The sequence below is a fragment of the Aphelocoma coerulescens genome, chromosome 3 (genome assembly GCF_041296385.1).
Source record: "Aphelocoma coerulescens isolate FSJ_1873_10779 chromosome 3, UR_Acoe_1.0, whole genome shotgun sequence".
Classification (NCBI taxonomy): domain Eukaryota; kingdom Metazoa; phylum Chordata; class Aves; order Passeriformes; family Corvidae; genus Aphelocoma; species Aphelocoma coerulescens.
In genome coordinates, this window is record NC_091016.1 from 50,818,673 (window position 1) to 50,844,664 (window position 25,992).

At 37.9% G+C, this 25,992-nt stretch overlaps 1 protein-coding gene across 1 annotated transcript in view; it reads right to left on the reverse strand.

The window, feature by feature from the left end:
• Positions 1 to 285: 285 nt before the first annotated feature.
• Positions 286 to 25,992, reverse strand: part of GALNT2 (polypeptide N-acetylgalactosaminyltransferase 2) — a 106,200-nt gene continuing 80,493 nt past the window's right edge. Inside the window, exons 8-16 of the mRNA XM_069010250.1 lie at positions 19,914 to 20,001; positions 16,072 to 16,159; positions 15,427 to 15,530; positions 11,407 to 11,533; positions 7,914 to 8,006; positions 7,629 to 7,712; positions 5,754 to 5,880; positions 1,996 to 2,115; positions 286 to 783 (exon numbers count right to left, since the gene is read on the reverse strand). Of these exons, the coding sequence (XP_068866351.1) occupies positions 628 to 783; positions 1,996 to 2,115; positions 5,754 to 5,880; positions 7,629 to 7,712; positions 7,914 to 8,006; positions 11,407 to 11,533; positions 15,427 to 15,530; positions 16,072 to 16,159; positions 19,914 to 20,001 (987 nt within the window). The 3' untranslated portion in view covers positions 286 to 627. The remainder of the gene's footprint in view (positions 784 to 1,995; positions 2,116 to 5,753; positions 5,881 to 7,628; positions 7,713 to 7,913; positions 8,007 to 11,406; positions 11,534 to 15,426; positions 15,531 to 16,071; positions 16,160 to 19,913; positions 20,002 to 25,992) is intronic.

The following is a 25,992-nucleotide window of genomic DNA, read 5'->3' on the forward strand; positions in this document are numbered from 1 at the left end:
TCCAATCCAATTTCTGGTTATACATATGTCAATCACTTTGTTGATAATTATAGGATGCTGAAAATGGATACAAATCATTGGGAGCTGACAATATATATACTTTCATATATTTATATTTAGAGTCCATCATAGAAAAGTTCATATTCAAATTACCAAGTACACACAGGAGAAAAAAAAACTTCAAAATGACACTTCTGGTTCTGGAAATGACAAACCATGACTTCTATTCCAATGGAGTTTTCAAATGACCTTCTCCTAGTAATTTTTCCCACCCTCCCTCCCACACTCTGTTCCCCCACAGATGTTTCTTCAGATCCTTTTGTTTATAATACGTCAGTTGTTCCTAGAGTTAATTATCTGCTGTGCAAGTAGTAGCTGAAGACAAAAAGGAACAGTTGAAGTCTGCAGCACAATTCCTTCATCATGTGAAGTAATGCTCTGTGACATCTTTGCAGTGCTCCGAGTCCCCTGAATCCCTGGTGTCTGCTTCAGCACTCTACTTTCAGATAAAGGTGGAATACTGAGGTATATAAGTTCCGTGGAAAGTTTTAAGAAATACATCAGTAATTCAATCAAAACTTTGCCCAATGTTTTTCAGTTGAAACAGCATTTTGCTTGTAAGTCCTTCTACTGCTGCAGATTAAGTGTGAATTTCCACTGCTGTGACAAAGAAGGATTGCAGATCTCAACGGTGAGACCACCATTTTTGGCATTTCGGCTGTCTAGACAGAGGTTGCTGCCAACGTGCCTCAGTTTAGAATTGCTTTCAATTTGTTCCCATTTCTGGAAGAGAAAATACAGTTATTGACCTGGAAAAGCAAGAAAAGGAAGAATTCTACATCCTGTCCTTTGAAGTCTTCATAAGCCTCCCTGGCTTGTGCCTGGAAAGCTGTAAAATCTGCAATAATAGGAGCAGTTTAGATGATTCCTGAGTAAGAGCATGTAAGTTCTGGCAAGCCTTGCCAAAACAGCTGTTCTTTCAGCTAACACTCAGTAAGACACAGAATACACCAACACATTTCCCTCTAGGTCAGAGCTTCTCAAATACACTGTCCCACAGTTATCTGTGTGACACTTTTGGTCTGAAGAAAAAAAAAATGAGAATCAAAATCCATCCACGTACCCCTACAATACTGAGCACAGAGAAGTAAGAAGCACATTCGCTGTAGACAACTTCACAGAAATGCAGAAGTTTGTCAGACACCTTTCAATTCTACAGAAGACAACCAATCTGTGCTGTCAAAAGTTCTTTGTCCAAGATGATGTCAATGACAGAATAAATCCCAAATACAGGATTTTTTTTAAAAAAGGGGGTGGTTTCTCTTGTATGTCTACCATATTATGCCTGTAAACCTTATCAAGAAAATCTTGCTTCCTTAGTTTCCTTTTCTGAAGAGTGGCAAGAATATTCCTTCCTTCATCAACAAACAGTGTTTCAGTTACCTCTCTGCAAAAACAGATACAGAAGCAAGGAAGCTGGCAGATGATCAGAACTGATGACTGAGCAGAAAGAGATGAGCTGTTGTATGACTACATCAAAAAGATGGTATGACTCTGCAAATGTGATTTTCCTCAGGCATGGGAAATAGATGAAGTTACAATGATGCATTGATAAAAATGAATTTAAGGAGTCTAGTGACTGCTATGAACAGGCTACAACTGAAAAGAAGGAAAGCCAAACCACATTCTTCTGAGACACAGAATATATAATACTCAAACTTCACTAAGACCTTTCAAAAAGACATTGTGGAATATATCAACTCTTTCAGAAGACACACGTGGCAGTTAAACACTGTTATATATCAATGAGTGAAACCTTTACGTAAGGCCCCTGTTGGGATAAAGCTTATTCTGCCTTTATGACATCATAAATTCCAGCTTTACACACACAAGCAGCAAAAGTAGAGCCTATAGAAGGTCTGATCACCAGTGCATGGTTTATTCACCATCCTTGTTTTCCCCACTGTTTGCAGAGTGCAGTCATGACATACTAACCTGTCTGCTGTCGTTTTCCCTACAGCCCTGAAGTTTTATTAGTGAACCAGGTGCTCTGTCCACAACAGTAAGGCACAAATCCATGTGTTTCACTGACTTGTCCTTTGTTAAGGCCCATTCCTACAAAAGGAAGAAACAAAAAGTGTACAAAGTTGTGTATGTTAACGCATGCTATCTCTGCATATACAGCACAAGTTAAAATCCTACAAATAGCTATGTGCAAGCATTAGAACAGTTCATTGCTTCCCAAAGGGCAGGAAAGGAAAAGTCCTTTTAAACACAGCAATTCCAATTGCTTCGGTGTCCCCAGATCAGCTCTGGGCTGAGCTGGCTGTTTGCTCCCTCTGCTGGCTTCACACAGATGCTGCGGGCAGCCACACAGGGTCTCGTGGGAAATATTTCTCCAGCTGCTTATTTAGTTAGATGTTTATTTTTATATATGTGTGTGTATTACACCTTTCCCCTGTCTTCTGTGCGGAAGGATTTCTACATATGTATGTAGATATATATATATAATTATATACATAAAAACCCTAAAAGCTTGGTCTGCAGCATCACTGGCCACCCTGGCCACACACTGAACAAAGCATATGGACCACAGTGAGGAAACAGCAGTTCCTAATACAATAGAGACCACCAGAAAGCAATACACAAGAGGGGTAGAGAGAATGTTCCCTCCCATCCAAAGCGTGATGTACAACAGAACCTCCTTTAAATGTATTTAACTATGCAACTTCTAAAGAGAGAGCAAAGAAAAGCTGTTCTGTATGTACTGCTGCCCAGCTTGTTTGATCTCAGCATCTTTTCACACAGAGCCTGATCTTGCACTGATGTTCAGACCCTCTCCATATGCCTTTCCCCTTTTAAGTTTGGTCTCCAGGGTCCACATTGGTCTCCATATGTCCAACTATCCTTTGAGGAAAGAAGCCACTGGATTAAAGCCAGGCTAATTATCCAAATCATGCTTATAAACTACTTAAAATGGCATGATTAGCTTCTCTCAAGCAACTAAAGAGGATTTAGAGTTGTATAATACAAAATCCTAGACAAACAGGGTCAAGCCGGTATGTTAAAAAACATTTAAATGTTATTTTTCATGTAAACATGTTTCAGAAATAAAATAAATGTATAATTACTTGGAAACTCAGCAGATTTAACAATTATTAAATCTCTTTGGGAAGAGATGCTCGGACACTGTCAGAACTTGCAACCCAAGAGAGTACAAGAAATCACAATTGTACAGGTCCCAGGTCACTGGCTGGGTACCGTATTCTGCAAGTACCAGAATGATGACAACTGTGGAAAACAAAGCAAAGCCAGGACAAATCTGTGTATCCCTTTATTTGTCTTCCAAACGCTTAAGCTGATAACTTCTCCTTTTACTCTCTATATGTTAAACTCAAATGACAGCAAAATAACTTGCCTTCTCAGTTCTGTCCAGTTTGTAAGATGCCAACAAGAACCATTAATATATAATAAATTAATAGCCACTTTTTTAGCCACAACTAAAGGAATGAACCAAGTTATTTCCAGAGCTTATCAGGAATTACAAATGGCCCTGAACCCTTCCCTTGTAAGATTTATACTGAAAAATGACAGTTGAAAATACTACCAGGGATGTAGTAAAACTTGTGTCTGAGAACCCTGCAGTCAGAGCTAGAACCTTGAAATTATTGCCTTTATATATCTCCACCTTTCCATCAAAAGGCTGCATGAGCCCCAGCCACAACAGAAATCATACAAGAAGTTAACACATTTAAAAGCCAAATATACAGCTGCTTCATAAAGGCTCCAAGCTCTGTTGCTGGAAACATGTACGTGATGGCCCTTCATGTTACGAGACACATGCTTTCTTCCACTGGTCAGTAACTATGACTATAATGGAGATAAGACAGAACAAATTCCATTATACCAGAGGAAAAGAAAAATTGCAAGCAGTGTATATGCTCAGGGCACAGCCTGGAAATTGGACAGCTTTATGCAAAAATTGGAATATCTCAAAAAATCTGTGTCAAATCAGAAATAAAAAGTTAGTAGAATACAACTAACCTGAAATCTTCCCCTTGCACCTAAGTGCATTTGGTTTTACCTTTAGCTACCCTACATACTATCAAATGTACCACAATCTATTCAGCCCTTTGGAGGTGCACAGCTACCACTGAGTTCTACCAGCCTGGGGAGGGGAGAGCAGGGGAAAAGGGGGGCAGAAATCCCATTTTTGCTTGGGTTTTGCATTTTGTGTTGAACATAAGCCAGAGTACACTCTTCAAGTATAGGAGAAGATTGCCACAGCCTATAATATCCGAGTGCTCTTAACTCCCCAAAAAACATCTTGATAAGAATAAGGTGCAAAACACAAAGTACAGATTAAAAGACTGTGGTTTGTTCCCTATCCCTCTACTCCCATGCTGTTATTTCTTTTCAACCCAATATGAGTTCTGCCTGGACATAAAACCTGGTTTTGACCCATCCTGCTTCTTAAGCTGTCTGAATGTCCTCTCAAAGGTATTTGTTCAGGGCAAGTGCACACTGGCTTGTCAAGGTCAGTGCCACAGAAGAAACAACACAGAAAGAAGAGGGTCAGGTTCAGGGGAGGGGAGTTGGAAAGACAAAAATAACTTTGTGTCTCTATAAAGAATACACAACATCAGCAGAAAATTCTAAGATTTCTGCTCCATGGCACTTATGACACGTCTACCCTTTCTCCCAAAAAATCCCCTGTGGTTTCTGAAAAGATGAGGGTACTTTCATAAAGGTAATTGAAAGATCCTCCACAGACAAATTCTCTTTAATGATAGGGAAAGGAGGCATTTCTCACACGTTGATTTGAATGAATTGTCATCATACATCTTCTGGGAAATTACTTTATTTTAGGCTTCATCTTATTTTAGGGTTTTCCCATTCTAATTTAAATTAGAGCAAACTTCTGACAGTCATTCAATAGTAGTTTTCAATTGGTCAGCCTTCTATTTTAACAGCTGTACTTGACACATTAATATTACATTTGATTTAAAGTCAGGTTTAATCTGACAAGGATTTAGTGACAAAGCAGCACACAAAGCAGTGAGAACCTTTGTGTGTATTTCATGAATGATAACTAAGTCACAACTGCATAAATAGATTCTTTGAAATAATTAATGCTCTCATTTACAGATCTGACACATTTGCAATTAGTTTAGGAGTAGGATTAGAAAGGATTTGTTAAAACACTCCCCTTACTGTGAGTGAACATCTATGTACTTCTGTTTTCTAGAAGAGCCAAATGGAGATTTATGACAGATTTTTTTATACTCCACTACTGCAAACTGTAAAGGACTAATAGGGAAGCACAGCAAAGCATTTATTTTGCTGACCCTAGGCCATATGCTTAAAGCAACCCAAATATTTTCTTAAGTAAAAATCACCCCCAAAAATCAAACACACCATTTCATTGAAAAAAAGCTTTCTATGCAACTACAAAACCCCTGGAAAGGAAGTTATGGCCTCTACTGCAAAAGAAAATGTTAATAATGACAAAGGAAGGGGATAATGTGATGCTCACTGAATGAATCTCTGGGCTCAGATTCCTAATCCTGAAAATGCAAAATTATATTTGAGGGAGAAGCTATTTAGCCAATGTTACAACAACTGATCTGCTGGTTTGGATTAATCTTTCCCTCACCAGTACACAGTAAACTGCTTGAGTTAAAGAAAGTGAAGCTAAACTTTTTCTTTTGTTTAAGACTTACTGTAGAAAACGAAATTAATGGCATACAGACCTGGTTTCCCCCAGCATTATGACATTCATAAACTCCAACAACACCATCTGCAAAATGGCCCAAAGTGTCAAGGCAATTGGTACCCTGCTGCAAAGCCCCAAAGGCTATATCTTGATGATCAGGTACCCTGAAACAAAACCAGAAATATCTGCTTAATTCAGTTCAGGGTTTGTTTGGGAAGTTTTTTTCAGGTCTTTTTTTAAACTCCTTGTTTGTAAAAATACTCAAGAGTATTTTTAAGATGAGAGGTTAAGGATGAGTGATGACTATTATCTGGAAATCTCAATCATCCTTTGAGGGGAGGCAACTACCTAATCATGAATTGATCAACCATGAGTAAACTTGCAAGCTTACCACAGAGTACCAGAAGACTTATACCAGAGAAGGTGGATGAACATATAAACTCAGCACAAAAGTCAAATTAAAGATGACTTATCATCATTTAAAGTGACTCAAAGCTGAATGTTATCAGTTAGCTCATCAAGTCCTTTTGTCTTTTCAGGCAACATAGCTTGTGGCAGAAATAGGACACTATATTCTTCTCAGACTTTTTACTGAAATGTTAAAACCGGGGTTAGGAATTTGAAAAAAAATAAAAAAGAATCAAAGTTCTTCTGATATCTTATTTTCTCATGGTTGCACACTCCTAGCATGGAAACACCTAGGCAAGTCCATTCAGCAAAGTACAGTTGAGGGTAGAGCCCATAAGTTCATGTCTAACAGTAAAACAAGGGCATATCAGAGCTTTTAAAAACTTCAGACCATATTATGAGAATAATAACCCAGCAGAATGAGCACATGAAGGATGGCAGAATAAGACAAAATTACATGTAAGTAATGCTTATGGTAGCACATTTTCCAGGAGAAACATTTTTTCTGACGAATTAGACAAAACCAAATATCTTCTGGCACTTCTAAGAGAAAATAAAGGAAAACTTACTTCCTCAGTATCATCCTGGTTTATGACTTGTTAGTATGTGTGTTTGTACATGTTGCACTGGGGCTGTAATAGCTGGTGGTGCTTTTGCATCTCAAGTCTGTATGTCACTAGCAGTTACCTTTCATCACTGACATGAAGTGCCCCCAGGAAAAAAACCTCAAGTATTCTTACAAGCTACACACAGTATCTTACACCACTGCACTACCAGTATTAGGTTGGCATTAGGTTGGCAGACTAGTCAGACTAGTTTATGGGCTCAGATCTGACCAACATACTTCTTAATGGGTTATTTAACCAAAATCTTTCTATCCTTTCAAAAGTATTTCCCTTCAAGGATTTTTCATTAGTTAGGATGCATTCATGTTACAGAAACTGTTAGCAGTGTTATCCCTCATTTCCCTCTTCTCAGCCCTTCCCAAAAGTCAGTGATTATTCAGTGACAAGAGAAAAGAAGGAGCATGAGACTCAGCTTTTCAGTCTTAGGCATCTATCCCTTGTCTGCCAAACATACAAGGCCCTTTTGTCTGCTGACTGTCATCATTTGTACCGCAATGAGATTCAGTCTCCTCACTTAACTACACGTGCTTAGGCAAAGGCAAAAGCTTTAAAAGGATGACAACAGGGCATAGAATGTGTGCTTTTGAGCAAATGGCTTGTGTAGGAGACTAGCTTCATGCTCAGGTAAGCTGAGTCCTTTGGACACTGTTCTCTAAAATACTACAGCTGTAGAAAAAGGAAAAAGCAGCTAACTAGGGAAAAATGACTCTTTAAGAACAGAATTAATAAAAAAGCCAATAAACCTGCATGAGGCATTGCATTCACAGATAAAGTAAAACACACCCTTTACATCCAAGGATGGAGAAAGAGAAACCAGTAATTTCTGGGGAGGGCAAAAAAGAAAACTCCCTATGAACTCTGTTTCAGCCAAAACTCACCGTAACTCAGGATAAACATTTTCAAGATACCACTTAAAGGGTTTGCAGCTAAGTCTCTTTCTGAGTTCCATTCGGCTTTGAATACTAGAGAAAAAGAAAAAAGGAGTTTTCAAAATCAGCCTGTTGTCTTCATATATTTTATGGAATACACAGAAAACTCAAGAACAGTACAACTGTAGAAATATATCCTAAAGAGACAACACCACATTTAGCACTGCTTTCACCTCAGAAGGTGCTGTCTCATGAAGAATAAACAAATAGGGCAAAGAAGCACTTGTGACTTACTTGCCATAAGGTACATTCCTGGCTGAAGGCACTGCTGCATAATAGAAATTTTTATACTCATCCATCCAGACTTCTGCTGCCCTGCGTGTATTTCTAGGGACAATGATATGAAACACATGGGTTATATTTTCTCTAGGTGCAATTAAACCATGCAATTTTTCCTCAGGTTGATTTTAATTCTTCCCAGTACTACATGGTCAGCTGCCTCAAGCCAGGCAGAAGAGACCCTAATAAAAGACCCAAGTAATAGAAAACCATTAGAGAGTAACATAACTGAAATCAATGCATTTATAACAAAGTTTTTGTCTTTTCCCCAGTCATCACTGCTTCTGGTTTTCATCCAGAATTTAACACACATATTTCAGTTCTTCCTGCAAATTGCATGGAATTTATTAGGTTGATGTTTGGTTGATCTTTCACCTGGATAAAGCAAGCTAATTTGGAACATAAATCATCATAACATCTCAACAACTGGCAATATTTAATAATGTCTTTTACATTTTTGAAAACAGATGTGCTAACACAGGCAAGACATTTTTAGGCTTCATCCTATTCCTACCAGTACAGCATTCAAAGTTCCAAAAAGACACAAACTATCACAACATTTAAGGCTATGAACCAAACAAGTCTTCTGTAGCTGAGGTAAGAGGATAAACAGCAATCAGGAAAAATTTTAAATGTTTTAAAATTTGAGATTGATTATTGTAATAAATGTGAAAAAACCACTAACCCAAATGTTTCACTTCTAATCAAACACATCTCTAAAATTCCTGTATTTATGTAAGTAGTGTCTTTTTTGGACTGCAAGAGGGTCCAATGGCTTTTTCCCTCCCCTGGCTTCCACATAAAATTCATTTACTTCTATTGTTTATAACTTCATCCTTAGAAAATTAAGTCTTACTTTAGTTGCAGCTACCATGCTCTGAAGCTCATTTTACATTGGCAGAAAGTTCATCTAAAGCAACTGGAGTGAACTCAGTCAGCCAATAACTTCTTTAATACGATTTTCCAATTCAAAAGATAAAACATAGTCAGGATAAAGTGAGGAGGCTTGCAGGTTGCTGAGAAAAAAGGATGTGGGGAATAAAAATGTTACAAGACAAACCTGAATAATTCTTTTGTTTGAGGACTGATTTTTTTTCTTGCAGAGATTCCTCTAGTTTTTTGTAAGCAAAATCGCACTCAGTTCCGGTTAGAAGCTGTGTGAGCGTACCTTCACCTGCAGTCTCTCAGGCCTGTGTGCATGTCAGTCACTCAGCCCCTCTTGTCTGCTCAGCAACCAGCTTGGCTGCCCACAGGCCAAACAGATTTTGGTGGTGGGAAAGGAACTACTTCATTTGCCATGGTTTAATGACTTCCAAGGCACTTCCAAGGCCAGAATGCCTGCATGTATCCCACTGCCCCATACTCAGGGATTAAGAACAGCTCAGGCTGAGTGTGACACGACTATGGGCACTGTGTAGATGCTGAGAACTGCCCAAACTAGCAAGGCCCCAAAGAACTCAGGGTGCTGAGGAACACAGCATGGGGTGCACCTAATGCTGAGCCAGTTAATGAAAGAGCACGGAGAGATCAGAGGCAGCTTTGCTTGGAGCAGACTGGGGCCTGCAAGGCTCACTGGCTCGTCTGGAGTGCTGTGTGAAGGCAGAACCTACTGGTCACACAAATCCTGCTGGACACAAGCTGTACCTGCCCACATCACATGGCCAGGACATTCAGTCTCTCATCCAAAATTTCCAACCTGTGTGGGCTGCCAAAAGGCCATGCTTACTGACGAGTCAGCTAAAAATAGAGCAGTCCAGAACAAACTGCTTACAGCCAAGAGATAGATAATGGCATAAGCCAACGTGTCCCAACTGTGCCACTAGCACGGATCCCATGCACCAAATTTCTTGGCGCCATGGTCCCATACACATCCGTATTATAATATCTGTATTACAGAGATATCTGATTACCTAAGGTTTCATATTCTCTCATTGCTGAAATTGATTTTAAGGCATCCCATTATATCAGTCTGACATCCAAGAAAGCTATTTACAGCACAAGAAAAGCAGCATCTTGGCAACACCCCAAAGATGGGAAAACTGCACAGTATATTCATACATTTATTCACTTTCATTAACCATGCTCCTTGTTATGACACTGTCATTTCAAAACCTCATTAAACTAAACCAGTTCCATCCTAAGATTGCATAATGCAGTTGGAAAGGCAAATCTTTCTACTCTCCTGATGCACCCTATAAATGTTGCAACAGAGATATGATGTATTGAGGATATTTCATTGCTAGCTTTTGTGTTCACATAAATGTACTATTATTCGTTTTTCACTGCAGCATAAAAAACACAAAGAATGGGTAGAAAGAAGAAAAATACTACTGTGTCTACTATACTGAGAGAAATAGGACAGTGACTTTATTTTAGCAGACTATTAAATTCATTAAAGTCACCTTGGTGGCACAGCCAGCATGGAAGGGAAGAACTACACCCTAAGGAGATTTCTCAGTCTAAAGTGAATCACAAGTCCAAAAATATCAGCAGCTTAGAAGATTCTTATGAATTTAAGTACGTCTGCACTCTCTGTGTTGCTTCATGTTGAACAGAGTTAGGGCTCCACATCCCTTCAAGGGTAAATAAACAATTTTATTTCCAGCTCTTAACCCACAGAACCATAGCCAAGACTTGTACTTCTTCAGCCCCCTGAGCATCAAGTCCAATTCTCTAAACCAAAATCTACAGTGATTCTTCAACTGCAACTGATACAGCCTTGATCAAAATGCCCTTGGTACATTCACGCAATACTTTTATCCATATTAAGTAAAAACCACTATGAACATGAATCAGCACTGCTGTTCCCACTTTATAGAAGAGAAACTGAGGAGATAGCTCAGTATTTCAGCTACTGCTATGCATGGGTATCACCAGCAAAATTAACAGGCATACTAATCTAAGCCACTAAAACTGCAGTTTCTTAGGTCTGTAGAATATGCATTTTTAAACATAGCACAGGAAAAGCAAATATGATAGAGAACTAAGTTGCCAAGAGACTGGCACAAATACTGAAATCAGTCTCAATCATTTGCCTCTCACATGCTGATCACATGTTAACAAAAAGCAAGCAAAGCATATTCATAACTTAGTGTATTCTGGCTCTTAGTGAACAATGAAACTGTTTATATAAAATGAAGTTCTATGACACTGTTCTGAAAATAAAGACTTCTTTAAAATCAAATAAACACAATATTGATGAAATGCCAAGCTAAGCATTTCCTTATTTTCCAGATTCTCAGTCTGTGTCCACCAGAAGTTTCCCTCTTTCAGCTCAGGTTCTTCTCTCAACTTACATAGCTGACTCAGTCATTAGTTTCTTTTTAATTAATAGTTTACCATGACAAATAATATTGCTAATATTCCTAAAGATGAGATCCCTTAAATGAAGTTACTGCCACCTGCTGATCATCTGAGGAAATCCAAACCATGGCTATTTAGCAGTTACCTTGCAAAGACAGTACCACTCCCACCGGGAAACGTGTAAGGATGCTGCTTCCGGAATACATGACCCACTCTGCTGCAAGGGATGATTTCTAGACTCCCACCACATTGCCAAACTCTGAATGAGATCTCTGAAATAAAAATAGGAATGAAAGACCAATATAATAAAATACTGTTATTTTGTATTCTATTTAGAGAGAAGGCTTTTAGTGATTGTTGCTGAGAAGATCAGCAAGACAGTTTTTGATAAATTCTAGGATAAACAAAGGCATATATCTCAGCATTTATGATTCTGCAAGCTCAGCAGAAATAAACATACTATCTTGGAAGCAAAATGTGTATCTTCTCTTATCTGAAGTTACCAGCATTGCCCAAATCCATAAACCCTGCTGCAATTTGCGAGTTAGGTGTCTGTGCTTTATCTGAAGAGTAAACAATAGTACATACATTTAATAAATAAATTAATGATCTAGTTTATAAAAAAATTTTTCAGCTAAAAATGGAATAACAGTGAAATCAAGGCAAACTAAAATAATCAATAGATTCAAGCTGCTAACTTACTATAGCAGATAAAAAAACACTCCCAAACATTGGAAGGAGTTATATCAAGTCAATTTTAACTTGAGGATAGACCAAATAAAAACTTAACTTTTGTAAATTGAAGGTTATGGACAGTACACTTCTAAGCTAATCTAATGATCTAAGCCAGCTAGTGATGACAAGAAGGTCTAGAAATATTGATGCTTTTCTCAGTTTTGACCTCTGATGGCAGAAGTCACCTAGTGCTGAGAGAGAACTTTTCCTCATTAATTCCACGTAAGTGCAGTAAGAAGGGTGTTTCCAGCAGCACTGTTTCAATTTTGATGATTCCCCCTTTAGTCCAGCAGCTTGTGCCAGACAGCCTTCAAGCCTCCTCAAAACCATTCAGCACCTTTCCACAGGTTTAAAAAAAAAAAAAAAAAAGGCATCCCTAAACTAAAGTCAGTGTCTCTCTTTTATGACAAACTGACAGGCCTTCTTCCCTCAGAAGCTCTCCTCCACATACACAAAAGAAGTCATAATAGCAGAATTACTTCAAAACTAAATTTGAAAAAACCAAAACATAAAACCCAACAACTACAGGTTAGAGAACACATCATCTTAATTGCATGTCCAGGGAAATGTAAAAAATTTTTAAAAGTAAATAAAAAGATGTGATTTCATCTGTTGGCAGTGCAAGTTAACTGCCTTTCTTCTTGATGGCCATATCCATGAATCCTATACAGTCAACATAGCCCAAGCTATAGAGAGATCATACTCCAAAAACATGAATGACAATATTTTCTTTGACAGTAACTTTTCCAGTTGAATTTACATGGGGCAACAGGTAAAAATAATTTTTAATTTTTGTATACCTTCCAGCACCTTAGATCATGAAGAATCTCAAAAAAAGTGAACATTATGTAAAATAGCCCAGTGGGAAAGAGAGCAAAGGACTAGAATATAGGGAGAAGCAAACTAATTCTTATTTGCACCAACATGGCTTCTAAAGCCTGCACGGAAAAAGAAAAAAGAATTTACAGCAACTAAAACTCAAAACAACCCCACAAACTGCCTTAAGACAACCATTTTGTTATACTCAAACAGTAGGAAAAGAAATGTTACTACTGGAGCAAGTTCAATGGACATAGTTTTTAAATGAAAAGGCATTAGTAGCATGTCAAAAATTCTGTATGAGATCAAGTTACTCCTCTGTAACAGATTCATTCTTTTTATTAGAGTGTGTCATCAATATAGAAGACAAGGAATGTCTTACTCATTCCCTGATTTTAGAAAAATTAGTAAGAAAAGCCTAGATTTTCTAATTAGACCCAAACCTTCTCATGGTCTACCCAGTTCTCTGGTGTACTCCAGTTCTCCTAAGCTTATCAAAAAGCATCATAAACATACTGAGAACTGGAGTTGTTGAGTTGGAGACAAGACTGAACTAACCTTGATCCACTTTTTGTACAGCGGACACGTGTTACCAGTTACATTTAGCAACAGTCTGAGAGCGTACCTATCTTCATGGTAATTTGGGCAGTTTAGAGAAAATACTGCAGGCTCATCTTGAAATTTTCCAAATTGATACTGACATGTGAACAAAACCTCATATAACAGCTGCTCTATACATGCTTGAAGGAAAAATGCTAGCTTTTATAAATGAATACGATGTGCAGAATTATTTTGCTAGTCCATTTAGCAGGTTATTTGCATGTAACACCAAGCAACTGATCTAGAGCTATGCTTGAGAGTAAAGAGGCCTGACAAGTGTGCACATTGAATTTTAAACTGCACATCACAGATTTCCAGTTATCTGGTGCATGCGTCATTTATTGCCAATTAAATCATATGCCATGTGATTTTTACTCATCTTCAATTAGTCTGACAGCTAGGAAGAAATCATTAGCTGCCTTCTGCCTGCTTTTCAGGCACCCCCTAAGTCTCCATCTTCTTTCCATGGAGGGGGAGGAACTGAATGCAGCAGGAGCAACATAAACATCTCTTGGCATCCTCGAGAGAGGAGCTGTTGCTTGTGCCCTTTCCTGCTATCAAGGCCTCAACCAAAGCACAAAAGTAGTTGCTAAGTGTTCAGAAAAAACTCAGTTGCTAAGGTACATGCTTGTAACTAATCAAATATTTCAGTGCTCGAGGGGTAAAAGTGGTTTTCAGAGTGAATAGTATTGCTGCACCAAATTTATCCAATGACTTTCCATGACATTTAAAAAATGAAAAATTATTATGTTTACATTAATACAATTTAGCACTATACAGACAAAAGAGCGAGACAACAAACACAGAATGTAATTGCTCAAAATATCTGAAGGGTTTCTTCGAGTACTGCATAGGATGGTCAGAGACAGGACTATAGGGATGCCACTTCCAACTTTTCAGTGCATTACAGTAGCATTAAACATTTGGTTACCATGTCTCTATACAGCACACACTTCCTTGTAGGCCAAGCATATGCTTAATGCATATGCAGATTTCAGTAACTCAAAATACTCGTGGGTTTTTACAAGTTCAAGGTATTTTAGGATTTTGCAGCTAGCACGTGCAGTAGAGAAGCTTCTATCCTGAGAAGTGTTCCTAAAACACACTACTTGGAATGTCTGAGATGCATCTCTACCCCAAAAAACTAAACTAATGACAAACTGGAATTCTTGAGGAACTGTAGAATTCTGTTCCTTTCAAATCTTTTTTGTTTTAACACAAGTAACACATACTGGTCTTACATGGAGAAAATCTTTGTATAATACTGTAATGCAAATAACTACAAAAACCTACTAATGCCATATTTAACCACCTGGTCAAAGAAGAAATGGCCAAAGCACAAGCCCCTCCTCCCTCTTGCCTAAATTTCACTCACTTCAACATCTGAAAATGAGGACTTACAGAAAAAATGACTTCTTAACTCTCAGTATCTCATAGGGCTAAAGGACGGGTATAAAACTACAAAATTCACTAAGTTTAGATGCCAAGCAACATACTACTGGCAAAGTTTAGAAACAGGTAATTCTTCAGTCAGATAAGTTAATTGATTTATTAAGGTTAACATTAAACTCCTTCTCTTGTATCCTACTTTTCATTATTAAATTAAGCAACATCTCAAAAACATGCCTTCAGCTGTCAGCATTTAAACATTACTATATTTAATTAATAACTTAGGATGATGCTTGACTTTCGAAAAAGATAGCATTTTTGAAACTAATTGCCTATCTACAGCCTGTAATTTTTTTACCAACTAACTTCCATTACAAAAAAAATTCACTGCTCAATGAGCTAATACTTTTATTCCCTCATATTTAGCATATCATTTTTAATTTGTTATAATTCTTTCATTGAAATAAACATTTTGGATTTTAGCAATAACATGTATGAAATTTTAACTCTGATTTTAACCCTCTTTGCACAAAATCAGGAAAACCATGATTCCTTGACAGTAAAGGAAGTGATGAAACCTGCTTTCTTTCAAGGTTGATCAGAAGGTAAATAATACACATACCTAGGTTTTCTCCACCCCAAACATCCATCATCATGTCATACTTCCCTAGTTCTTCAAAGTAGGATTTGTCCATCACAAATAATCCACCAGCTATCATGGGTGTCCTAAACAAACAAGAAAAATTAAATTAAACAGAACCATGAACTTGGGGTAACTATTATTTGCACATCAAGATTAATACCTCCTTGAAAAACCTGGCAATGCTTTTGAAGGCAACTTATTTTGCATCTATCACTTCAAATGCTGTTTCCACACACCTTTATGGCATACACAATGCCACGACCACCTTCTGAGGCAGCTTTCAAATCTCCATTTGGCTCATAAGCCCCTCATTTAAAGGGTGGCAATTTGTGCCAGCAATAAGACATTAGAACTGATGCTGTATTTTTAGCTATCAAAACAAGCTAACTTTAAACAAAGTAACATCTATTTTTTCTTAAGAGTAAATAATTTAGTAGTGTGTTTTAAACTATTTTTAAATACCATTTATTTCTGAGAGTCTCAGAATGCTCCATATATATGAATGGAATTTCAATATTGATGTAAGCTATAGTAAAGATATTCTTTCAGACTCAGAGAAGATGATTTCTAACTTTGCTTAGCTGCAAACTACAATCTACTTGAGAAGTGGTGGTACAGACATACTTTATGGGAGCAACTGGATTTCCTTGTCGTGCTCTTCTTTGCTCTGGTGTCATGTAATCCCACTTGAATACAAGGTTCCAGTCAAAGCCTTCAAGAAGAAAAGTAGGCTGTTAAAATTACTGTGGTCATCATTCAATTTGTAATAACAATGTTCACTAAAAACACTGGGAATCGTAATTTAAAACTTAAACTTGTGCAAAATTCTGGGTAGAAAACAAACAAGTAGGAGTCCAGTTGAAAGGTAAAGAAAAAAGAGTAAACCTCAAACACCAAATAACTTTGGATCTTGTCTTTATCTATTTCACAAAGCAGGAAACCCAAGTGGTACCCCTACATCAAATAGAAATGATGATCTTCCAGCCATTACAAATGCTCCCAACAATCTTTACTGAGTAACTGCATTTCTACTCTTTAGAAGTGATTGCATATTTCCATTTACACAGGTTTTATGCAGTACTCTTGGAGGTACTCTGACAGCAAGAGCTCTCTATCATGAAGGTCACAAGTTATGTAGGTTCCACTTATTTTCTTAACATCCATTTAACTTCTTACTTTCCCATTGTGTTTTTAAGTGCATCATTTTTAAAACCTGAGGCTAGTGCTAGAGCACCAAAACCTTACTTTCCTTATGCATATACATGTAAGTGTGAACACACACGAACAACTGGTCTGGGCCTGCCATGAGTTAAGCACAGAAGCACAAAGATGACTAGAACAGACAAGATCAACAGGTTGCCTATAGCACCTTTCTACATATCAGCCATTAAATTACTTCTTTTTAGGCAATGGTACAGAGCTGGTATAGGACAAACTTTGAATAGGAAACACTTTCATAACAGTTTTTGTGCTGGGTTATGCCCATAATCATGAACATCTATTAAAAAACTGTACAAGGCCCACAGTCCTCTCCCAGGACACCTCGCAAATCAGCCTTGTACACTCTGCCTGCTGCCAAACACATTTAGATCCTATGAGGTCATGTAATGAATGATTTCCAGACTTCTGGTGCACAGATGTCAATAGTTTTCATTCTCCAGTATAAAGATAAAGCAATTACTTTGTGGGGAAGTGGGAAAAAAAGCTAAAGTAAACAGACAACATTATAGCCCTACAAACTGCCTGTCTGCATCTGTAAAGGTGCATAGCAATGACTGATGTAGGAAGTTAAAAACTCCACAGTTTTCATTTTAACTCATGAGATACTTAGCACACACAATACAGAAATTACCCTGAACAGTCTTTACAGCACATATGCCAGCTTTCTCTCCATGTTTGAGTATTTCATGAAATGTTGCACTGTAAAAATGAAAGACTGCCTAACTACTCCAAAACTCCAAGTAGCAAAACTGTAAAATGGCTACAACCTACAGTACTGCTCCAGCATGGAGAGTAAAATGAGTTCCAATATTTCCATGCCGTTAAAAAGCCGCATTTCATCCTAGATAGCCAGCAAAATTACTTGCATCTGGGAGAAGTTGAACAACCCACTGCTCTCCAGCAGCAGCGATAGAGACAGTCACCGTGTCCTCCAGTGAACACAAGGGGTCTCTTTTGGAACACAGCACTCTCACAAACTGAACAAGTGTATAAAGTCTCTACACATTCAAAACTGGTTTTCTGTCTCCATTTTCACAGACTCTGGGAAAAATCTGCACTCAATGAGATAGTATCAGTAACTCTGTAAAAGGAGTATTTTTAAACACAGTGCATATCCAGTATGAAATTCTATCCAGTGTAAACTGCATCACAGGCATATTCTAAATTATTAGATCTCAGTTAACTACAGCTTGTTCCAGTAATTACAGTGTTTCTCAGAGTGGCATAAACACTTTTGGAAACTCCCCTCCCCCACCAAAAAAAACCACAAAAAAAACAACCCCCCAAAAAAACCCTGTAATATGAAGTGCATGGATTTAGTTTTGGCCAGATTTGGGAATTATTTCAGATGTGTCCACTTAGAAAAAAGTGTGTACCACTTGGTAGGTTGCTTGTCTTGGGTGATTAAGTCCTTTCAAGACAGACCAGGCACAAATGCTGTCCCAGCTGTTTCAACTCTCCATGCTTCAGCCACACAGACACTGTACCTAAAGTTGAAAGCATAGATCGGTTTCCATGTTTAGACTTGGCCCCAGTGGAAATGTCCTGTGGTGCCAAATGCTGTCAAGCCTCTAACATGGTAATTTGTCTTTTGGGAACTGACAAGAAATATAGTATTCATATTTCAACTGACCCTCAAATAGCTTGGCACACTGCTATGTGCAAAATTTCTATTAATGTTAAAAAGAGACAGCTTCTCACTCCTCAATCAGAAGTACATAGGCTTCACATACTTTAAAAAAAAAAAAAGAAAAATCCAATCTCTATTGTACACAAAGGGAAAAAATGAGTACTAAACAGTAATAGATAAATGAATGAATTGGGAAACGTAGTTTCAAAGATAAAGCATGAAGAGCAGTAGCAAGTGAAACAATCTCTCAATCTTCTCCCACTTGGAAAGAATTTAACATGAACCCAGCAGCAACCAATCTAAGGTTTCAAGGAAAGAATTCCTTCTCCTCTTGCAGACGACAATAAAAGCCACATAATGGTATAGGGGATTTCTGTAGTCGAGATTTAATGAATAGATCAAGTAAAGGCCTTAAGGTTTAATAATGCTGGCACACATAATAGCACAGAATTATACATTAACATACTGTGAATATATGCACTGTAGGCATCATTTCAAAATATTAGTTAAAAGGATACAGAACCTCTCACCTCCAGATCACTGATGAACTTGTAGCATATGCAACATTATGCAAATACTGCTTTTATTTTAGTTTATGGAACAATCTAGGTGACCAGTTAAAGATTAGAACCTAAAAGAATAGACTTGAAACTGTTTTTTCCTTCCTCACTCAAGAAAGTCCACTCAGAAAAAGATGGGACACTGTGAGAACAGCACTATAATTTTTATACTGTGGTTCATCTTACACCTTTATGCAGACAGGTCAGTTTCCAGGGTTGTGGGAACAATTACTTACAAACAATAATAAAAAAAGGGGATAAGTGGGTAGAGAATAGCTATTTTAAATACTAGATTCTTGTTAGCAGTGAAAGAAGTTTTAAAAATCTGTAATAAGTAAGGAGTTTAGCATGCAGTTGCCCTCTCTCTCTTTGAAAAAGGAGATGAGAAGAATTTTTTTTTATTTATTCTTATTTAGGGCTTCAAAAGTAATTTCGATATTTGCTGTCAATGCTTTACACTACCTAGACATTGAAACGGTAGTATTTCTCAATTTAACAGTGGATTTTTTTAATGGCAGAGGTATAAACACTACAAATTTTCGTGGTCACGTGTGACTGTTTTCACAATTACAGATCATGGCTGACAAACATTTATTTTTTAAACACATTCCAAAGTCTTCTGCTTATTCAGAAGAGTTAAATTTTTTAAGCAAACCAGCATCTTGAAAAAAACCTCATAGACACTGCATTGTTGATGGGCTTCTAAACTAGTGAGCAATTAAAGCCTGTGTTATCTAAAAAGAGAACCATAAACTCTGGCTATTAGCTTTTTCTGACACATTTACACAACCCTACAAACCTTGGAGCAAGTCCTGCATATTGGTAAAAGGCAGCATAAACTTATAAGAATTAGTATAATAAAGATGAATTTTAAAGCAGAGAATGACAAGGCCAATTAAAATCCAAGCCAAGAAGCAAGTGACCTACAGAACTTGAAACTAGATCTATGAAAGGGAAGAACAGTATGTTAATTGCCCAGTCCACAAATGCAGTGATTATGAGCTTTGATTCTTGATGGGTTTTTTTAAAGTCTGTATTCCAGTACAGGTACATACCGCCTTTTAAATCAGCTGACGCCCCCACGTACTGGAAGTTGTCCATATTAATTACATCAATAATAGGAGACACAACTCTGGTCTTGTCCTAAAATAAATGTTAGAAAGTGATATTGAAATAATGAAGTCAATATATAAAGATTCAGGCAGGATGTGATGTTGAACAGTCCAGCAGGATTTCATTAGCATGTCTCCCCAGCTCTCCCCCTACTTCCACTAATGGCTCTGAGGAGCCAGTGCTGTGAACAGCACTGCTCAGCACTGCTTCAGAGAGCAGAAACCATAGGATATGACTGGAAATCTTCTTCCTATTCTAGGCTACTTCTGTGCAGCAATCCCCCTCTTCCGACTTGCTCTTCAAGAAGGCAGCGAACTTGTGGTTCTAAAGGCAGTCAAGCAAACAGCCCTTCCATTCTTGCTTTTAAAACCAATGCAAAGAAAAGCATCCAGGCAATACATATTTTCCACAGCAAGTCTCCAGCCATGCAGTGTACTAGTGTCCTACTATTTCAACCTTTAAGGGAGACTTAGGCCTTTTGGCAATCAGAAAAGTCTTAGGTTAATGCCAATCCATTTCACACTAGAAGAATCATACTTCAATAACAGATACTCAGATAGGAAAGAGAACCTAAAAAGCACCTCAGACTCATGAATGCTATTACTCTCCAGCAGCCAAGATTCCAGCGGTACAGATAACCACACTCCTCTGTCCAACCATGGTCCCGTATACTATTCTGAGCAATGTTAATTATTTTAGCTGATGTTTTTGCCAAAACAGTTTAAGAACAAAAATCTTTCCAATAACTCCACGTGCATCACCCAGTAGAATCACAAGACCTCAGTATTCTAAAAAAAGACTCATCTAATGTTAGAAATGCGGTATCACGGTTAAGCGAGTTTGTCTCCATGACGTATTGCTTGAATTCAAAATAAAAGTTTTGAGCTGCACAATTTAACACCATTCAGGGAACAAATAACTTCAGAACAGCGTATCACCAAATCTGTGAATATTAAAAAAAATGTTTTGAACAAACAGGAGATATTTTGGTAACTCCTGTTACAGAGAAACTGTTCTTATGGTTAAAAAAATACAACCTAAACATCTCCATTTTAAGAATTTATTTTACAAGTATGTCTTGAAACAACACCACATGTATTCTAAACAATGGTTCAAGCAATGTATCCCCCTTGCTAATCAGTATTATACAGAACAGATTGGAACCAAATTAGTATGAGAATAGCTTGAGCTCATAAGAAGAGACTTAAAAGCAACTCTTAGTCAAATGCTTTGCTTGGTCCAATAAGAACCTTTAACACCCATTTTCTTTTATTGAACCTTAACTATTCAATCTGTGCTGATTTTTAGTAAGCCCTAATTACATATAGGACATTTACTAGGTCGTTCTGGCTGAGTGAACAAAAGGTCACAGACTTCTGTATCATCCAAAAGAAGAATTCAAGCAAACCCAAGAGAATTCAAGCTGAAGACACCTTTCTTTTTACATTCCCTTTACTTTCACTGCAGCTATGCCACCCAGGCCAAGAATCTGCTTTTATGAGAGATGTAATGTAACATCTAATGTGGCCTGCTACAAAGAATTCATTAGTTTCATCTAAAGCAAACTAGAAACACAAACAAAAAAAGACCAACCTCTCATATTCCCCCATTGATCACATCTTTAGCTCCTGTTTCTGCTAGTGGTAGCCTCAAGCCCCTATTTGCAATGCCAAGCACAGTTTTGCTAACTGTGAGGCAGTTACAATTTACTGCACCTTCACTGCAAAGTCCTCTGTGTGTGTGTGTGTGCACACCTTCCTACATCACTGAAATGCTTTAGATGTACCCATGCCCTTATTTTAGGCATTCTATATATAGTGCTAGAATTAGGAAACTCCCTTAAATACAGACTGATGAGACAGAAGATATCCAGCCTGTCCAGTTATTCACAGTACACCTATGAGCATAAAATAGAAAAATGAAAACACCCTTCCTTTCTTTCTTGTTTATTCCTTAGCTGAAACTGAGACAGCTTATTCATCCATGCTCCTCTCTAAAAACATCTTTTGAGAAAGATTTGGTTTTTTCAAATGGTTCTACTTGACCAGGTTGATCCTGGTGGTAAAAACTGCCCAAGTTATCAGGTGTCACATCAGGCACAGCTTCATTTAGGCTTCAGCTTATCTCCACCAAGCCACATAAGCAGGTAACATGTTGTCCCTACACATTTGGGATTTCCTCAGGCTTTTACTGTTGGTTTGATTATTTCTATCAATATCAGTGTGGCACCACGCTAACACCACTTGCTACATTTAACTCCCAGTTGTTTCTCTGACAGCCAAATACCCAGGCCATGTGCATTCAGTCTGATGTATAACCCCCAAACTGCTGACTTGGAAATATGCTGTTCCTTCTGTGACTTGAAATTACAGGATTTGCTCAGCAGCAAAGCAAAAAAAAGATCTGTACATTCTTAAGGTGATGATTTGTGGAGCATTAGAAAGTTGTTAATGCAGATACTGCTGAAAAAGAGCTTGTGGGTCTCCAAATTACAGAGTTCACTCATTTAAAAGACTAAAAAGCAGCTGCTCCCTTTAATCAGACCATGGATAAATAATACCTTGCTTTAGGATAATTTAACATAGAAAATCTTTTGCCTTCTAATGGCAGGCACAACTGGAAAACCATGTACTTCTTGGTGAAGATAATGAAAAGAAATAGTCTGTGAATACTGCAAGTCTCTAGCACCTGGAAATGTGTAGCAAACTATTTCATCTTGACAATTCATAAGGAAGTTATGAATGCTCTAGAGAGTTAGACTTAATATATTGTTCTCATAAACCATGAGAAATTATCCTCAAACTTCTGCATGTATTGCTTCCTCCTTCTAAAAATCTCAAGACACTTCAAAGATTAAGCTTTACAACACTCTTAAGAGGAAATATAAATATTTTCCATTTAGCATTGTGTCAGTTAAAAGTTGACTCACTTAAAGTCACAAAAATCTGAGACAGACATGAAAAAGCCAACCACATCTCACTTCTTAATCTTAGTTATTTCTTCCTTTTAAGATCATCTTTGTTTAAAAATATCTTCTAAATGTGATAGAGGATTTACTGCTAGGCTATGAAAACAGATTATTTCAGTTCTGCATCAGAATCTTTCAATTTATTTTTCTCATACAATTGCTGAATTGTAAGAATAGAACGTCAAAGTGTTTAGAAATTTGAAACGGAAAAAGCCAAGTAGACAAGTGCCCATGAAATCACTAGTAGTTATAGATGTTTTCAGGATTGTGTATACTTACTACTATGCTGACATTTTTGAGGAATCAAAGGGTTAACCTCCACTGTCTCCTCATTTAATCACACACACACACAAAAAAAATCTAGAGGGTATAATAGGTAGCCTTAGCAATCAAGCAGAAAATCACTCTCCAGGAAGGAGCAAAGATACCAGCTCCAGGTTACACCAGTATCTGTAGGCATTCTGAACTTTAAAGCCAGTCACCCTGTGTGTATGTTGCTTTTCCTTTAAGCCTTTGCTCAAATTGCTGTAGAAAAATCCCTAGCAGAGTCAGACCCCTCTAGAAACGCTAGGCAAGCATGGCTCATGAAAAAAAGGAAGATATTCTAACCAGGAAACCATCTTATAGAAGAAAACTGTGGGATGGATCATGCTTCAGTTGAGGAGGAAAGCTTGGTATCTCAGATGTCAGAGGCACAGCTTTCTAAAGTGGTTATAGCACATCAGATAGAGTACTGCAGAACTGACTCTATTCAGACTGCTCCTTGGAAGCTGTAAATTCCTATATTGTAACACACACAGCTAATCTCCCAAAACTCCAACAGAAATAAATGCCAAGTGGGCAATTCTGGAACAGAAAGAAAAAAAGAAAAACAAAAGACACTTTCCACCAGATATATAATACAGGCAGCTGCATATCAGAAAACATGGTGTTAATGAACAGTAGCCCTGACCTGAAAAAAGTTACCTGTGAGGCCAGAGCAGAAAAGAGTTCACATCTATTCAGCTTCTTGTCACTGAGACTATCAAAAAATGCTGCCAATTAACATCAACTAACATACTGTCTGCCCTGTGAGCAGAACGAATCCATTTAAAATAACAAAGAACTATCACATGCTATGCATAAACACTAACCATGCCTTAATTATTTGAACAACCAGAAAGCTTAGAAGCTGCTTTTTCAGCCCCCATACCTGTTGGTTGGAAAGCTTTGCAGATGAAAGTCAACTGGAATTCTATATTCATTATTTATTTAACACTACAGCAATCTTTTAAGAATGGAAAAATATATTCATACAGCTGAAAACTATTCACTGGGACACAATTAGTGTGTATTATGGTGACAATTAGGAGTGAGTTTTGAAGGATCTAATAATTCACATGCTACTAAAAAGTAGCCGCCACAAAAAGCAAAATAACGCACGAGCTTCTCCAACCAAATACACCCCATGCAATGCTGGATCTTCACAAATTGTCAGCAATTTAATAAGAGGCTTTACATTCTGTTATGATGGAAAGGTAACACTTTTTCAAATTCTGTATCAGTTTCAGCAAGATAAATGAGTATGAGCTCTGCAAAAAGTCATACACAAGAGAAACGGGAAAATGACTAAGTAACTGTCTTACCAAATGCAGGGTTTTGCTGACCAAAACCACCACCTCTCTTCTGATTTCTTGAATAAATAGATGATTCAAACACAAAAGGTCTGAAAACGGTTCCCATATCTTACAATTGGCTAGTGCTTCAGCAGCAAGCATTCTCCATCCACTTCTTTCAGAGCTATATTTAATGCCTTCAAGTTTATTTCCCTAGTTAATAATTACAGGAAAATTCCCCCAACCCTTCTGAAGCTGCAACACTTTAGGTGGGTACAAAAATAGAAGGAAGTGCTATGTTACTCACGCTCACAGGCTTTGTAGGCTCTAGGTACTTTAATAGTATCCAGGTTTAGTTATTTCTACTCTAAAACAGGATTTCAGCTGCTGATGTGTCTTGGGCAACTTGAAGTACTTCTGAAATACCCAGTAAATATAACAGGCTGTGGCCAATTGTATGAGGTTCAACAAGGCAAAGTGCCAGGTTCTGCACTTGGGTCACAATTTCATGCAATGCTACAGGTTTGGGGATGCTGACTGACAGCAGCTAAACATGACCCAGTGTACGCCCAGGTCAGTGGCATCCTGGCTTGGATCAGCAATAGTATGGCCAGCAGGACCAGAGCAATGATCATCCCTTTGTATTTGGCACTGCTGAGGCCACATCTCAAATCCTGTGTCCAGTTCTGGGCTCTTCAGTCCAAAAAAGACATTAAGGTGCTGGGGTGTGTCCAGAGAAGGGTAACAGAGACGGTGAAGGGTCTGGAACACAAGCCTTTTGAGGAGGAGCTGAGGGTGTTTAGCCAGGAGAAATGAGGCTCAGAGGAGAGCATACAACTGTACAACTACCTCACAGGAGGTTGTAACAAGGTGGGGAATCAGTCTCTTCCTACAAGAAACAAGCATAGGAAAGAGGAAATAGCCTCAAGTTACAGGGAGGTTTGGAATATGCATTAGGAAAAATTTCTTCACTGAAAGAGTGGTCAAACATTGGAACAGACTGCCCAGGGAAGTGGGGGAGTGATCATCCCTGGAGGTATTTAAGGGGTGTGTAGATGTGGCACTTCAGGGACATGGTTTAACAATGGGCTTGGCAGGTGCTCAGGTAACAGTTGGACTCAACGATCTTAAATGTCATTTCCAACCTATATGATTTTATGATTCTAAAAGCATCATGGAACCAAGTAGAATAAAAAAAAAAAAAGAAATCAGTCATCAATTGATAGCTTCTTCATTGGCATACTGAGTATATGGGGTTTTCTTCCTTCTCTCTCCCCCTTTCTGTTTTTGGGTGGAAATTCAAAGGAAAGCGCAAGGTGGATAAGTGAAGAACTGGGCATAACCAGAGTAGCTTAGCAAAATCATTTTGATCAGGAGCATTTTGGAACCAAACCTTTCCTGGAAGACTAGCTTTCCAGAAAGGGAATGCAATTAAGGAAGAATAAAAACCCTGTTGTC